The sequence below is a fragment of the Perognathus longimembris genome, chromosome 8 (assembly GCF_023159225.1).
Source record: "Perognathus longimembris pacificus isolate PPM17 chromosome 8, ASM2315922v1, whole genome shotgun sequence".
NCBI lineage: Eukaryota > Metazoa > Chordata > Mammalia > Rodentia > Heteromyidae > Perognathus > Perognathus longimembris.
The window spans coordinates 51,403,819-51,420,447 of record NC_063168.1 but is presented as its reverse complement, the minus strand read 5'-3'; the positions used below and the strand labels follow the sequence as shown (position 1 = coordinate 51,420,447).

General features: G+C 40.1%; 1 protein-coding gene across 9 annotated transcripts in view; it reads right to left on the bottom strand.

Annotated features, from left to right (window-relative positions):
- The window catches only part of Slc8a1 (solute carrier family 8 member A1), a 343,885-nt gene that overhangs the window by 31,933 nt on the left and 295,323 nt on the right, over nucleotides 1-16,629 (bottom strand). For 8 of the 9 annotated variants that reach the window (XM_048353061.1, XM_048353058.1, XM_048353057.1 and 5 more), the window contains 2 exons: nucleotides 12,091-12,221; nucleotides 8,073-8,172 (listed from right to left, as the gene is read on the bottom strand). In XM_048353061.1, coding sequence (XP_048209018.1) covers nucleotides 8,073-8,172; nucleotides 12,091-12,221 — 231 coding nt within the window. Of the gene's footprint in view, nucleotides 1-8,072; nucleotides 8,173-12,090; nucleotides 12,222-16,396; nucleotides 16,466-16,629 lie in introns of all 9 variants that reach the window. The other variant, XM_048353064.1, reaches the window with a different exon arrangement.

Here is a 16,629-nt window from a genome sequence, read left to right as displayed (position 1 = left end):
ATTGGAGCCTGGATCTTATCGTGGTTCAAAGTCAGGATAGGCAGTAAAGTCTGGGAGACCCTTATCTCCAATTAACTGGCAAAAAGCTAGAAATGGAGCTGTGGCTCAAGAGGTAGAGTGCTAGCCTTGAGCAATAAAAGCTAAGGGACACTTCTTAGGCCCTGAGTTCAAGCCCCAGTACTATCACCAAAAAAACAAAACAGGAGGGAGGCAGAGAGATTGGAATAGCAGAGCAATGAGCTGTTTTCCAGCTTTGTGTCAGGATGCTGATGTAAGATGCACAATAGGAACATTTGATACAAAGCCTAGCCAGAAATGATCAGCTAAAGGCGAGGCAGGGTATGTGTATGTGTGTGTGTGTGTGTGTGTGTGTGTGTGTGTGTGTGTGTGTGTGTGTGTGTGTATGGAGAGAGAGAGAGAAAGAGAGAGAGAGGGGGAGGGAGAGGGAGGAAAGAGAGAGAGTCACGAAGTTGACCAGGCAGGTGGTTTTTCATTTAAGGAGGTTGGGATGACAAGGTCTTTATCGAGAGACAGCAGGGTGTGAACAGCAAGAGTTATTAGTGTTGACGGTTACTTTCATATGGCTCCCTTTGCCTGTGGAGTGTGTGTATGAGAGAGAGAGAGAGAGAGAGAGAGAGAGAGAGAGAGAGTACTGATAGCTATGTTAGTTCTTCCATTTCTTCAGATTGTGCTGAAGTGTTTTCCCCCAGTAGATACTGTGTACAAGGCTTCTGCCTGGGGATGAAAAGTCCCCCCTAAGTTTCTAGCATTGACTGGTAAACAACTAGGACTGTATTCACATGGCAGCAGCTTGTGCCAACAAAAGAGCTACTGGATCCAGTGATGGTGCATTGTTTGCAGAGCTGAGCTGCTGTCTCTCCAGACAAAAGCTGCATTAGAGATGTGACTTCAGGCTTATAAATAAGAGCGCTGAATCATTCCTTCAATACAGCGTTTTCCTCAAGATTTTTGTAATAAGCAATTTGAGGGAAAAAAATCACAAAAGAACCCTCATCCCAACAAGCCAATATTCTTTTTACAACATTCAACTAAAATATACCCAGAGGCCAAAAGATAATTGCTTTCTCCCCATCCCGTTGTCCACTCACTCGTGTATAACCGGCCTGCTTTGCTCAGAAGTGGTGAGATGAAGTTCCCAGACCCTCATTTTATCCTGATAACATCATCATTTAAATTTAAAAAATTACATTTAAGTAATGGTACAAAGGAATTACCATCTAACAAAACAGCTTATGAATACACTATATTTTGATCAATGCCATGCCTTTCAACATTCTCAACCATCCCTACCCTGCATACTCTCTCCCTCACTCTTAATTTTGTTGGGTACATATTGGATTCCTGATTGAGATTTTAATTTGATGGAGACCCTAGCTTTGTTCTGCCTACTGACTAGTAGTGTCTTAGACTATCATTCATAAATGATTTTTTTCTCTGGAACTTACTCTCATCCTCTTTCTAGTTATGTCCTCACTACAGTCAATTTGCACACATACAAACGAGTGTTTTACAAATGCACCGTGTATACTGGTATTAGAAGTAGGAAATGGAAAGGGAATACCAAAATTGAGAGACACAGGGTAAAAAAAGACAAACAACTACAAAAGCAATACTTGCAAAACTGTTTGGTGTGAGTGAACTGAACACCTCGGGGGGGGGAAAGGGAAAGTGGGAGGAGGAAGGGGGGTATGAGGGACAAGATAACAAACAGTACAAGAAATGTATCCAATGCCTAATGTATGAAACTGTAACCTCTCTGTACATCAGTTTGATAATAAAAATTTGAAAAAAAACAACCCTCAAAAAATGCATGTATATGCACATATACTTGTTATGTGTATGGATTTAAAAACAAATAGGATCCCATATGTTTCAGTGTTTTTCAGAACCATGGCATGTGCATGTGTGTGTGTGTGCATACACACACATGTGAAGTGATTATAATTCTCTCACTGTGATTTGTTTCAGTGACAGAGGAGATGCTGGAAAGATCCTGCTTGGATTGCATGCGAATTCTTCAACACTTATTTGAGCCTCCATGCTTTTTTTTTTTTTTTTTTTTTTTTGGCCAGTCCTGGGCCTTGGACTCCGGGCCTGAGCACTGTCCCTGGCTTCTTCCCGCTCAAGGCTAGCACTCCGCCACTTGAGCCACAGCGCCGCTTCTGGCCGTTTTCTGTATATGTGGTGCTGGGGAATCGAACCTAGGGCCTCGTGTATCCGAGGCAGGCACTCTTGCCACTAGGCTATATCCCCAGCCCAACCCCATGCTTATTTTTTGGGAGGGGGATCAATCTTTGGGCTGACGGTTATTGAAATTCAGGGGCACTTTGAGTTGGGAGGTTTTTTTCATGAAATAATGCTGCACTTTAATGGACACCACTTGCTAATCTACCTAGATTGCATGGGTGAAGGACAACAGCAGCATCCCCAAACTTAGCGGGCCCTATCCCCTCTACTTGTTTGCTTAGCTGAAGTCAGGTCACTGAAATGCCCTGTGAGGACCAGCCCAGCTTTGTGGGACATGCCTTCCTGGGTACTGTGGAAGTTTCTTTTTGAAGCATTTCTTTAGCAGAAAGAGAAGGAAGCATATCTGCATCATCCTCATCTCAGTTGCTTTACTTTGAGACTCAAAGTTTTGAATATCCCCTCATTCCATCCATTTCATTTTAGGAGAGTAGAAATGGAGCATGTACTGCTGTTATCCTGAACATTTAACTAAGGCGAGTCAGGTAGGCAGACAGGATATTCTGTCCATTGCCCAAATCAGGAGGATCATGAAGCACAATGCTGTAGGAATGCTGTAGGCATGTGATAGCCATAGCTCCTAGATTTCAATATTAGATGCTATCTTAGAACTCACCTCATCTAACCCTCTTATTCTACTGATGATGGAACATTCAAGAAGGATTAAATGCATGGCCCAGGTTATGTGAAGAGGCAGAACCAAGACTGCAAGTAGGCTTATAATTTGTTTATTCATTCACCTATTGCTGCTTTTGAGTGTTTTTGTTTTTCATTATGAAGATGCTAATAGGTACTTAGTTATATATACAAAGCCCATGTCAGAAGTGAAAGGGTTGCAGAACAATATTTTTGTGTATTTTAAATTATCAAATAAAATAAGTGCCAGTGGGTTAGATTTCTTTACAATGATGTCATGAGTCCGAGTCCAGCAGAAGCCCAATATAAAGCTAGGAAAACACTTCCCTTGGTTCTTCAGGGAATTGGCTAGCATCCTCCCCAAGAAACTACAGACTACATTGTAAGGACAGAATAAATATTAAAGAAAAATACTATATGTTTCCAGCTTTAGCCCAAATAGCTGAGTGAACAGATGTCAGTTAAGGAAGATGTTTGCACCTTTTTCTATGGGTATGTGTTTTGTATATGTCTGTCTTTGTATGCTTGTGGAGATGTGTGTATGTGTATATGTGTATGCATACATGTGTATATAGACCTCTATGTATGTGTTCCTGTGTATTTTCATGTATTTATGCATGTTTGCATGTATCTGGATATTCATGTTCTACATGTGAGCATGCACATGTGTGGGCATTTGTGTGTGTGTGTGTGTGTGTGCGCGCACACTCTGTACTCACCCTCACACTTGGCTGACCTGTACTACAGCACTACCCCTTAGCAATTTTTCTTCTTGAGCAAGTTACATTGTCTTTTTAAATTTTTATTGTAAAGGTGATGTTACGGTTACATACGTAAGGTAGTGAGTACATTTCTTGTCAAACTTGTCTTTTTTGAGTCATAGTATTCTTAATTATGAAATGGCATGCTTAGTACTCCCAGTGAAAGAACTCTCATCTAGTTGGCTGGTACACCAACAGTAGTTAAGCTGAATGTACTAAATGTATACATGTTTTGGTTATATTATAATGTAGACTCTTCAGTATAAATGATTTCTCCACCAAACAACCAATTTTGGTATCTGAATGAATAGATGGACTGTGAAAAGATTCCTTGTCTTAATTAATATTACAGTAACTCTCTATCTCTACTTTCCACATGGGAGAAACGGAGTTCTTGTGGTGAACTAGTCTGCCCAGAATTAACCAGGGAGGTTTTGGAGGGGCTGAGACACAACCTCTCAATGGTTTTCAAAGCCAGCCTTGCAATGATTGGTACATGACAGCCCAAGGTCTCAGTGAAGAGCAACACTATGGTGGTTGTGGAATTGGCACTGGTATCCTGGTTATCTTTATCTAGTTAATGTTTGCCTGCTGCTCTGATGCCTGTTTCCCCCAGTATCCTAGCTGGCACATGATTTCTTACAGTTAATCCACGAGTTTCATGCCTGGGGGAGATACTAGGAAGAATATGGCATTGGGGACCACTCAAGTTGGATAGCAATGAGTGTGAGTTTTGTGAGTTGCCACATCCGACAATCGCCTGGTGGCACTGGGGTGGCCTTTCAAGGCTTTTGACAGCCAGTCAGCTGCTTCACATCACTGCTTCTGATGTCCATCCCAGGATGCAACAGAAGGAGAATCACTGGGACATGACTATTTAATCCTTTCCTGATCTCTTGAGTCTCCTAAGCTCTTGTAACTCCTATCTCACAGAAATGTACGGACATGAGGGCCAGGTACTGAGCTATGCAATTCAAGAAAAGCATGGAACAAAACTGCGGAAGGGTTGCCTTAAAACTAGTTCAGACACAGTCACTGAGAAAGAAAAGCCAGATCCTATTTACAAAATTATTACTTTTGTTTGGCAAGATATACAGATTCAATTCTGCACAGAAAATTGCTTCAGAAGAAAACTCTCAGTAGAGCCCTTCAAAGGCAATTTAATATTTTTAATAAGGCAAATCTTTCTGATTCTCAACTATTTAACCATGAAATCTTAAAATCCACTGAAAGGCTGCTTTCAATAAATGCTGCTTTACAATTATATTGTCTGTTTAATAACCTAAGAATATTAATATTCTGCAGACACTTAGATTCAATCATAATGACAAACACTGAGCTTTTTAAACTGCCTTTCATGTAATTTAATGTAATTTAGAACCCGTAAAGTATGTGTTTATTTGTTCTGGATACTGCACGTCTCAATATGGTTTATAAGGTAAATTTATTCAACAGATTATAATTTTTTTTATTTTTTTTGGCCAGTCCTGGGGTTGGACTCAGGGCCTGAGCACTGTCCCTGGCTTCTTTTTGCTCAAGGCTAACACTCTGAGCCACAGCACCACTTCTGGACGTTTTCTGTATATGTGGTGCTGGGGAATTGAAGCCAGGGCCTCATGTATATGAGGCAAGCACTCTTGCCACTAGGCCATATCCCCAGCCCAGATTATAAATTTCTAAGTAGTGTGTTTATCTCTATGCATTCCTTTAGACATGTATAAAATTATATGTATAATATCATATGTAACATATTTCATATATGTATATATAAAATACACACTCACACGAATAGGGATGGATGAGAGGCTTTGAATGAACAGTTTTTCAAAATACTTGGGCAGGAGTATACCACGGTACCAGGAGAGGTGAAAAGGCCAAGACAGTTTCTGTCCTTAAGACAGAGGTGGTAAGCAATTTTCTTCACTTAGAAATTTCTCTCTTAAGGACAGGTTTTGGTAGATTGGGACTCAGGCTATCTTCCAAAGACAGGTGATTTCTACAGAACTCGGATTCCATATAGTAAAGATAATCATCATTTCTACTTCATGGACTTTATGGAGGCTATAGTCAGCATTGTATGTGAAACTGCAAACCAAAATCCCTCTCTTATGAGAAAGGAAATATTAGCATCTTCTTCATTTTTCTAAATACCTGATATGACAGATACAAATGTACGACTTTGACCTTTTGGGCAGGTATAATCTTACTCTAGTATTTAAAAATGCCCTTCCTATTGGTATACACTAGTCAGAAAGTATCTGTCATTGTCACTGAAAGTTGCAAAAGCATGTCACTGAGTCAAGATAAAAGGACTCCACTGTTGGAAAGAAAATTGGGCCTGAAAGTGCCTATTGATGGGTTCATCTTGTCCACTGCTTAAAATTGGAGCCTCTACCCACCCTTATTTCTCTCTTCAGCCTTGATGTTCTCCATGACTAGCTTGGCATTAGAAATGTATTTTTATTATAACTTATTTGTCTCATTTGTATTCCCTTCGCCTAGAATGTAAGATCTGTTTAGTCAGGTACATAAGTTGGTTTCATTCACTATTATATAGTGTTTCTACTAAGGAACATTATCACAAAATGATGAATGATGACCAATACAAAAATGCTCGCATATCTGTAGCCAAAGAACACTTGGAAACTATTCGGAATTGTTCATTATGAGGTTTAGGCTGCTTTGATGTTTCCATTCTAATATGCCAAATTGCTGAAAACAATCTGTGTGTGTGTGTGTGTGTGTGTGTGTGTGTGTGTGTGTGTGTGTGACTGGGGCTTGAATTCCAGGCCTAGGTGTTCTCCTTTAGCTTTTTTTCCTCTCGAGCCACACCTCCACGTACAGCACATTTGGGTAGTTAATTGAAGATAAGAATTTCATGAACTTTTCTGCAATGGCTGGCTTAGAACTGTGACGATCTCAGCCTCTTGCATAGCTAGGATTACAAGCAAGAGTCAATGGTGCCTGGCTACTTTGTTCATTTTTAACTTTTCCTCTATAAGTCTCACTAACAGTTTTACCTATTTAGCACTCTCTTTGTAGAGGGAGGATATATCACATCTTAGGTGCTTTATCTTAGATTTATAGAAAACCATAAGCCATCAATGAGGAGTTAATCCTTCCTATTAGAGCTTACTTATAAATTACAAATCCACTCTCCTGAGCAGGTTATCTGCCATTTACTGCTTGTAAATTCCCATTGTGTTCTCAATTGCAAGAACACACAACGTGGTTATAAAAAGCACTAATAATAAACAAGTAGCACTGCATGTTTTTAATACTCTATGCTCCCTCAGCACTGGGGAGATCTGTCAACTTATCCTATGGCAGATTGAAAAGAGGGTGTTGCTGTACAAGTAATGGCCTAACTGCAAGTGACTAAGTTTCCATATTTTACAACTTAGGTATCACTATTTAGAAAACTCTTGCTGTGGAGGATAAGACTATGGAGATTTTAAAAGAGAAAGAACCATTGTAGATGGAGCCATGGAGGGCTGCTTTCATGAACCCTCAACAATGACTTACTTCTGTCTATACTACGACACAGAATGCCCAGAGTAGACTAATGTTTGGCCACTCAGGCAGGGGTGATGCTGCTTTCTGGATTTAATTTCTTCATATCCATAGTTCCTTAAGTTTCAGAAACATTTAATTTTGCAAAGCTTTCATAAGTAAAAATCTGCACTTTGCTACTACAGAAAGAAATAGAATGTACTATTTGTATTTTACAAAGCCAGTGCAAGTGCTTATTTGTTAAATGCTGTTGAAGACAGTCTAAGATGATGCAGATGGTGTTGGTAAATGTGATTTAATTTCTTCCTTTTTCGTTTCTTTTTTTTTTTCTGAGCTGGTAGTAGGGCTGGGCTTTTTCCCTTAGCCTTTTCTGCTCAAGGCTGTCACTCTACCATTGAGCCACAGCTCCATTTCTAGCTTTTTGGTGGTTAATTGGAGATAATGGTTGAGTAGAGATAATACTTTCCTGCCCATGCTGGCTTTGAACTGTGATCATCAGTTTTCAGCCTCCTAAGTAGTTAGGATTTACATGTGTGAGCCACTAGTGCCCAGCTTCAGTTTTCTTTCTTTTTGATCCTTTCATTTTGACCTACACTTATCCATTTCTGGGGAATTTAGCCCCATGATTGGCTAGCAGTGAATTTAGAGAAAAAGGCTTCAAACTGATCTATTACCAGGAAAAAGGGAAGTCTAGCTGGAAAAGAAAGGATTGTGTGAAAACATGTGACCCCCCTGGATAACCTCCTCAAGTGTCTAAGATGCGCATACATGCAACACACACATTTATTTCACTGGATCTCACCACTTTGGGGCTTTGCCACAGGACCCAGTGACAGAGTAGGAAACTACAGTGGAGATTGGCATTGTAATCTCCACCATGCTGGGCAAGGCACTTACCAGCACTGACAGTGATAGCTTCAATGAACTGTTCTCTCCAGCTGTTTGTTCCCACCACGAGGGCCAGGTTTGTCTTCTTAATGAGTTTGTCCACGGTGTTCTAGAAAGGTGGAAAGGAAAAAAGATAAAGACTGCTGAGCTTGTTGAGGCCTCAGGAAATCCAAGAACTTGTTCATTTGGAGACCTCTCAGTTATATAAAGAGGGTAGCAGATGTTAGGCTTCGAACAACAGTACTGACATCAAACACTTTTGTCATTATGTAAAACAAGCATATTCCTTACTTGAAAACATTCTGAAATGGAAACTTCTTTGCTGCAAAGACAAGCCTCCTTCACAGACTAAAAGCCAATAAAGAATACCCTCAGTGCTTAGAATAATAGCTGTTTTGAAGGCCCTTCCCTTCCCCTCTAGTGTTTTGTGAACTTGCTTCTCTACCAGCTGTTGTACACTGCTTGCAACTGAATTGACACAGGCCCTGCTTGACACTCCATATACTAATGCCAAAGACTTTCTCCCCCTCTTTTATTTATCAGCCAAATGCAACCAGGTAACAAACAGTCTCAAGGCTGCTTGCTACATAATCATGAGTAAATGGTGTTTTCCTTTGGGTCCTAGTTCAGTCAGCCTCAGGGCTATTAGAGAATTCCATTCTTATCCTACTCCCATTGCAAATCAAGAAAGGACAAGACAAGTGCAGATCAATCCCAATGGTTTACCTTGCACTGATTTTCTCTGCTCTACTAGTGCCAAACAGTATGCTCTGTATTTTTCTCTAGGACTTGTCAAACACTTAATTTTGTACAATTAGCACTCTAGCTCTCTAAATCCAGTTGCTGTAACAGCCAAGTGGTCACAAGAAAACAAAATAAGTAGATATGCTCAAAGGGCTACTACAAATCATGATGACTAGAGGGAAAAGGGTCATTTCCCAGGACATTGAGGCTGTTCTTCTCCAAGAAATGACTATAGACTACGGAACATTCTAGCACTTCCACTAGAAAGCAACTTCCACTATGAATCAGGCTAACATCTGTACATTTGTTTCATGCAGTGTACTACATTGACTATGGCTTGAGAGAGAGCTTATTACCAGCTAACTAGGAATGAGGAAAATGTGATCTGAGGTCTCGTATGAGAGGCCAAATCCAATTTATAATATCAAGCATGTTAGTTCAAAAAGAGACATTGGAACTGACTTGAAACACTGAGAAGATAATAAACATGAAAGGGCCCATCTCTGATTGGCTCACTTTGTGTTTGCTACATTATTCTTGGCTGGATTGTATGTCCTTAGGGTGGTGACCTTTCAGCTGCTAGTCTTGTGTTGAAAACTGCTGGTGCCCCTGATAACAGCTGTAATAGTCACTGCTCTTGGGCACAAGTTGAATCACATGACAAGCATCTGTCTCTTCTCTCTCAACTCAGCCACATCTCATCAAACACTCTGGGCATCTTAGTTGATGCCAATTCAAAGTGCTGTGTGGAACATAGCCAGAGCTGACCTCGATTTTTCCTAAATATAATGGAAACTTGGGGCACTCTTTGTGTTGAAGCCAAGACAGTGAATCCCATTACCTGGGAGATAAATGGTTGAACATTGCTCTAACAGTTAAACATAGACTTCCTCATCAAAGACCTTGCTAAAGAAAACAATTTTAAGATAAAGCTGAACTTAATCATTATATTTGTGTTATCCAGAGTAATTCATATTAACCCTAGAGATATAGCCAAGATTCTGCCAAGGCTTAATTTGCATATGTGTCCTTCTTGACCTATGGGAGCAAGCTGAGTGAATAATGATTCGTTTGAAGTTCAGATGCCTGAAGTTGGACAATGCTCTGCTCTATTTACCTTGACGATTCCTCAATTCCAGTAATCAGCTCTTCATTACATTATACTGCCAGAAACTGTGAAAACCTTACTTCCAGCCGTAGGTGTCAGCAAAGCCTCACTCTCACTTATAAATAACAAAGCAAGAAAGATCTCAGTAGCAAAACAGAGGGGTGAGGTGTTACCCAGATTTAGGTTTCTAATGTAGTGTCAGGAACCTTGAACAAATTCTTCAGCTATATTCTATTAAAAGAAGTTTCTTAAGAGAGCAATAAAATGGAATATAATATTAGTGGAATATAATATTAGCGGAATATAATATCACAGCTGATACTTGAGGGCACTTCAGAAACATGCCCTCAGGGTGCCCTTTAGGTGTTAATGGTAGCTGTGCTGATTAACTTGAAGGAGATGAGAACAAATAATCTGGAATACTATTCTAGGAAGGTATGTGCTCCAAACAACTGGACTTCTGGAAATAGACTTGAGGACTTTATGATGCTCAGATTTTGGAGTGATACCCAGACAGGGATTTGGACCAAGGAAGTTTTTCTTTCTAGAAGACTTACCCAGCCCAATACTTCCTAAGGAAGCTGTTTAGGCTTGTTCTGCCTATTGTGGGTACATGGACAGGACAGGTTGGGATTGTCTGATAAATGGGAGAATGCACAATTCTCCATGACATCTTGGGGGAGGGTCATGACCATCTTGCTCCACAAATGCTAAACTACTGAATCTCTGCTGCAGCAAATGGCATAAGACTTTTTGATACAGGAAGTGTGTGATTCAATACCACCTGGACTAAACCTCTGTCCAACAAGAAAAAATAGTTTGAGATTACTTTTCTTCTGGGATTATAGGGAACCGATACATATTCTATCCCTGGACAAACAAAAAGACCAGAGTCAAGGTTCTAATGATCAGGGTCTGTACAGAAATCCTTAATAGTAATGTGCCCCTCCCAACAGCCCCAGGGTCTTCTCTTTAACTTTCTCACTGTCTTGACTGGGAAAGTTTAATTGCACTCTTATCTTTTAAAATATCCACATGTATTATACAGACACTTCACCTGCCTCCTATCAAGCACTAAAATTTGTGAGTTGAACTAAAAAACAATGAATATGTAAAGGAAAAAGAGGACATGCTTATAAAAAAAATCCCAGGTAAAAATATAATAAAGCTTCTAAGTTCATGGGTCCTGATTCTCTATTTTGGATTATTCATTTTGATTTTGTTTGTTTATAGGCAGGCTCTGATTTTGAAACCTAAGTAGGGAAAAATACTACTCTCCTCTGGGTTTACAATTTTGGAAATCAAAAGCAGGACTACATCTGATTGCATTCCACTGCAGTAGCTCCACTGAAGGGCTTCTCACATGTTAGGATGTTAGGGATTTGCGCGGGGGGGGGGGGGGGGGGGGAGGGGGGGTGTCAGGTGGGTCCCAAGGGAGTAGTCCAGGACTGAACAGGAAGTTTTGCCTCAAGCCTTCAGATCACTCTGAGGTCTTTCTATATAAACTTTTTAACAAAATGACTTCCACACCTGGAAAATTGGGATTCTAGCTTTATCAGCTTAAATATAAACTCTATTGTTGCAGGTACTACACTTCATTATGGTGGGTACTGTAAAAGGCTTTCAGATCTGTTGCGTGACTACAAATGAAAGCTTGTCAATAGAGTGTTCCATAAAGGTCACTATCCCCCTTCCAAACCATAAACCTCTTGATTTTCTTGGGACAGATTTATTAGCTTCTACAAAGAGTTTGTATTCCACACATATTAAGTCCTTGAAATCCACTTTTTTTTCTTTTTTTTTTTTTGGTACTAGGGATTGAACTCAGGATGTTGTTGCCTTGCCAGGCAAGTACTTTGTCACTGAGCTACATCCAAGCCTGAGATCCACTCTTGTATCCTTCTTGCTATCTTTTCAGACAAGGCACTTTTGGGGGGCACCTCTCTTCCTCCTCCTCCTATGTAGCAATAGCTGTCACTTCTTTGGCCTGGGCTCTAGTTTAATTTATAGGACATTTCAGTTCAATGCTAGTTCCCTAATTCCAATTTGGCTTTGATGGTCTCACATTGAATAAACTAGTGCTTCCAACTATGTCTGCTCCTCTTTCTATCAGCTCAGGCCAACATGGTGAGCAACCTCGAACAGCCTCCAGGGTGGGGAGCAAGGGAGACATACCTTGAATTCATAGGACTCTTCAATGATCACTTCCAGCCTGGTGTGTTCTCCCAGGATGGGGCGCCCCAGTTCTGCAATGCGCCTTTTCTCTTCCTCTTTGCTGGTCAATGGCTTCTGGTCATCACCTTCCTCTGGGAAAGGGAAGGCAAGAGAGTGAATGACATGCTGCACTTAGTCTTGCTACCAGAAAAGCAAGGAGGCAAGAAGCTGTCCCTTGAGTGAGAACTTGAGGCTGGGGGGAAAACTAGTAGACATTTGGTGGGCCGAGTAACATACTGCAGAGACAGCCGATGATTTGAATATCCATCCTACTGTCAAACTGAATGGAAAGTGCAGATAAAGGAAAGCAATGCATTAGAGTGTATCACAGAGAAAGACAGACACTAGATGTTCACTATTTATGCTCAGGGAATCACCCAGCTGTTCCTGTGATGCTGGTTTCTGGCACATATTCCTTTAGCATGTGACTAAAGAGAAACATAATTAAAGTTCTAGAGTGACCCTGAGAGAATGGACCTCTCTTCCTCTCCACTTCCTAAAGGCAACAGCAAATACTTCAGGGCCACAGAGAGGATGGAAAAGGGAAATTCTGATGTTCACTTCACACTTGCCAAGACCTCCTGTCACAAGTTAGGCAGAAAAACAGCCATTCCACATTTCTGTGATCTGCCTGGGGCTCCAGGTCCAAAGGACCTGTAAGGAGAAGCTCTGGTGGTTAGGAAAACCTTGACCATGTTATTCTTAAAGTAAACATGGAGGGTGAGGGAGAGGCCCCTGGGGAGTTAAGACACACCATGTGAGCATGGTTGTTTCCAGAACCACCACATAGCTTACACTCTGGGAGAGGCTAGAGGGTGCTTAGACAAATGTTAATGGAGCTAAGAGTCCCTTAATGAGGGGTAGCTCACAGTTGGCTCACTCTGCATGAAGGTTACCAGGATAAATCCGGGACTGAAAAGGCCAAGCATAGGTGGAAGGCAAACACTTGTCCTGTAATCACCTCTATCCTGCAGGCCCAGAATTCTGGAACCAGACATGCATCCACTCAGCGTCAAGTGGAATGAGTGTCATGTCATGTCCAGGGAGGCAATGTGCTCACTTCCAAGACAGACCTACAAATGAACTACAAGAGAGGAGTCTTGCCTCCAGAAGGAGAGGCTTTCTTGCCAATTTCTGCCTTTTGTATTTAGTCATCAGCTTCTACAGGGGGTCCACATCTCCTATAATACCAAAGACTAGCCCAGCTCAGGGTCCTCACTATGGTTATTTCATTTATTGCTCTAGTAATCTATTGTGGAGAATAATTCCTAGGCCAGTTGCTTATGGTGAGGGCAGGGGATAGATGTGTAAGGGTCATTGCCAGCATTATTTATTTCAAATGTCAAAATTCATGGAAGACAATAGCAGAATGTGGCATGCTGATTAGTTCTTTGTTATACTGTATATTTAATAGTGTCTTCCTGAGAGGCTCTTTTAACCTATACATTCTTCTCACCAAGGGTCTGTAATCACATCAAGGAAATTAGATAAAGATTAGAAGTAAGGTATTTGGACCCAGCTAGAAGCTGGTGGATATTAACAAAGGTAAATTACTAGGGCAAGGACATTACATTTAACTATAAAAGCAGTAGTGATTTTTATAAGACTGGGAAGTTACCACCTAAGTAACAGCAAAGGGATGTGGGTGCAGTCTCCAAAGTTTGTCCTTATGAAATCTTAGGTGTCTAGACAAGGGGATTGGCTAGATAAGTGAAACCCAATTTATCCAATCCTTAAATCTATCACCTTTGATTCTTACTGCTTTTTGATCTTTTCATCTGGGATAATTCTATTGGTAGTTCTCATGGCCGTAGGTTATATAAGTGTCTTTGTTAAAACCTTTGGTTGAATGAGGATATCATGAAGATTTCTTTTGAGTAAGAACTATTTCCTAAAAGAAGAAAGATTACAACTTGGACATCTATTTGAATGGCAAGGCCATGGAAGGGAATGTTTATTATGGCCTTTTCTTCAATTTACTTTATAAATGATAAGTTGCTTTTCATAGGACTCTAGGTAATTTAGAGCAATTAGGAAAGAAAAGGTGATATGGTGGAGTCATTCGGTGCAGCACTTCACAAAATGAGATTGATTTAAAATGCGGCTTTAAATAAATGGCCATGGTAGTAAATGGAAAATATCCAACTTAAGAGGAAAAGTACTTTCTTTTTAGAAAATCCTCTGATGCGGAAGAAATGCATAGTTTGATGTTCTTATGTCTGTGACTAGTCCCTAAACATTTGGGTTTCTACCATTTTAAGATAGAAATAATAGTTTTCAGGCATAGACATTGTTCAGCATCTAGCCAGAATCCAGTAACATTTTTCCATTGTAAAATTTTTGTTAACTTACTTTCTATTTATGGTAAATGATAACAGTTTTTTTTGTGTGTGTGTGTGTGTTAGTGACTTGGAGTTTACTTCTAAAACAAATTTAGTGAAAGTAAAGCAAAAGGCAATTAAAATTACTTCTTAATAGATAATTTACAAAGGTAATTACATCAAATAGATAATTACATCAAGTAGAGTTGGTATGCTAGCAGGGCAAAAAATGGTGAAACAAATATACGAATGACAAAACAACAACAACAACAACAAGGAAATACTCTCTTGAGAGATCTTATATAACTAATTACAAGTGAGGCACCTTGTTGGTCCTACTTATATTTAAGACACAATTATATTTATATACAATTGAGAGATGACAGCTTAGATAAATCCTATGATTGCTCTGTATAGATACTCATAAATTAGCATTTATGATCTTTTTGATCTGGAGAGTGGGGCCTCTTAAATTTTTTGTTATGCAATTAACTCTTAGGACATGGTTTAACAACATTTTTGTGAAACAGGATCAATAGTCATATTTATTCCCCTTTTTACACTGAGCACTAGATCAAAAGCAGATAATTTTGTTATAGTCAAGGTCACTTCCTTTCCCTACTTATGCAAAGTGGGATCATGCTGTGGGTATTAACTTTGCCTCTTAGAGAAAATTTTCTCTCTCTCCCTTTTGCATATACAAGTATAACTTCTAAAACTCACCAATCTCATTGAAAAGGTGGACATAAACTACGTCACATTATGGTCTTGATCAATCTAAACAACTTAAGGGTAAAATTAGAGCAATTGTTAAAAGGCTATATTAAGAGGATACAAAGCAATCCTGAGATACAGTCACTAGTTGGAGATTTCCTTTCATCTGGGTGATTGATTTTTACAGACATCAAATAATGAAGTTAATAGGTCCTGGGTGTGGAATTTAGGCAGGCTTCCAGAGCTGTTTCTCATGCCCCAGGCTTCAGCTGCATTTTGAAGCATGACTACTGTGATAGAAATGCCTAAGAGAACAATACAACTGACACGGGCTATATCAGTATAAAGATCTGTATCACAGGAGTTACTAATGACATTCTTTATTGGAATCATACTTTTGTAATCTCAGCAAACACTGTAGGATGTGGCACAAGGGCCAAGGTTATCAGTGGGAGAGTTTTCTCAGGTTAATTCTGTTTCTTCATTGAGATCTATGCTGGTAAATCTGGAAACCAAAATCCCTTAGCAGTTTTCTCAATACCCCACTGACTTCTCTGATTAGAGCCCACACAGATTGGTACTTTACTTCCTGGAAGAATATTCTGGAACAAATATGTGGTTCAACCTGGGCATCGTGATTATTGGGTGGGAGGTATGGGCTTTGAGCATGAGGAAAGTCTAAGTGAGGTAGGAGTGTTTCTATCACCATGGCCTGTGACAGTACTGGTGATTGAAGGAGAGCATAACCTTGTCCTCACCCACAAACTTAATCCAAGATGATACTCAAGCTCAAGCTCTAAAATATATCTGGGATAGCTGTGTAATTCTCTAGTTATTCTGTCAATGTTCCTTTATCTTTTCTATGCAGAACCCCTACCTGCATACTACCATCTGTGCGTCAGGAAAGTCAGGCTTGTAAAGAAATTTAATTAGAATTGGATGAAAGACTCATGTGTCAGCTATTTGTAAGATATCTTATGTTTCTTATATATTTGGGAATATATTGCAACTGGGGAGGGAGAGATCACTGGATCAACTTTCTGTAAGTCCATGCTTCCTTTTCCACAATCACTTCTCATTCTCATTGCCTCTTGTTAGTCTGATGTGGTTCAGTTTTGCTGCTGATCCATGGCACCTCCAGCTGCCAGAGAAGCCACTGCATTATTTAGCAATGTTTTAGATAAGACTTGACGGCTGTGTGTTGAAGGCAATGACCACAATGAAATGAGTACCTGCAAGGGTGATTACAGTAGAAGGAATCGGGCGGTCTCTAGCATGAACTTTCCTGAAGACAGGTTGGCCTAGCAAAAGGACAGGTAGAAAATCAGCAGATGATGCTGGTTTGCAACCATAATGTTGTGGAATTAATAAACACCATATCCAGAGGCACACACTGCAAGCCATGTTAGTGAAGGATGGAGTGCAGATTCCAGGCTAATGCTCTGCAGATCTCAGGACAGATCTC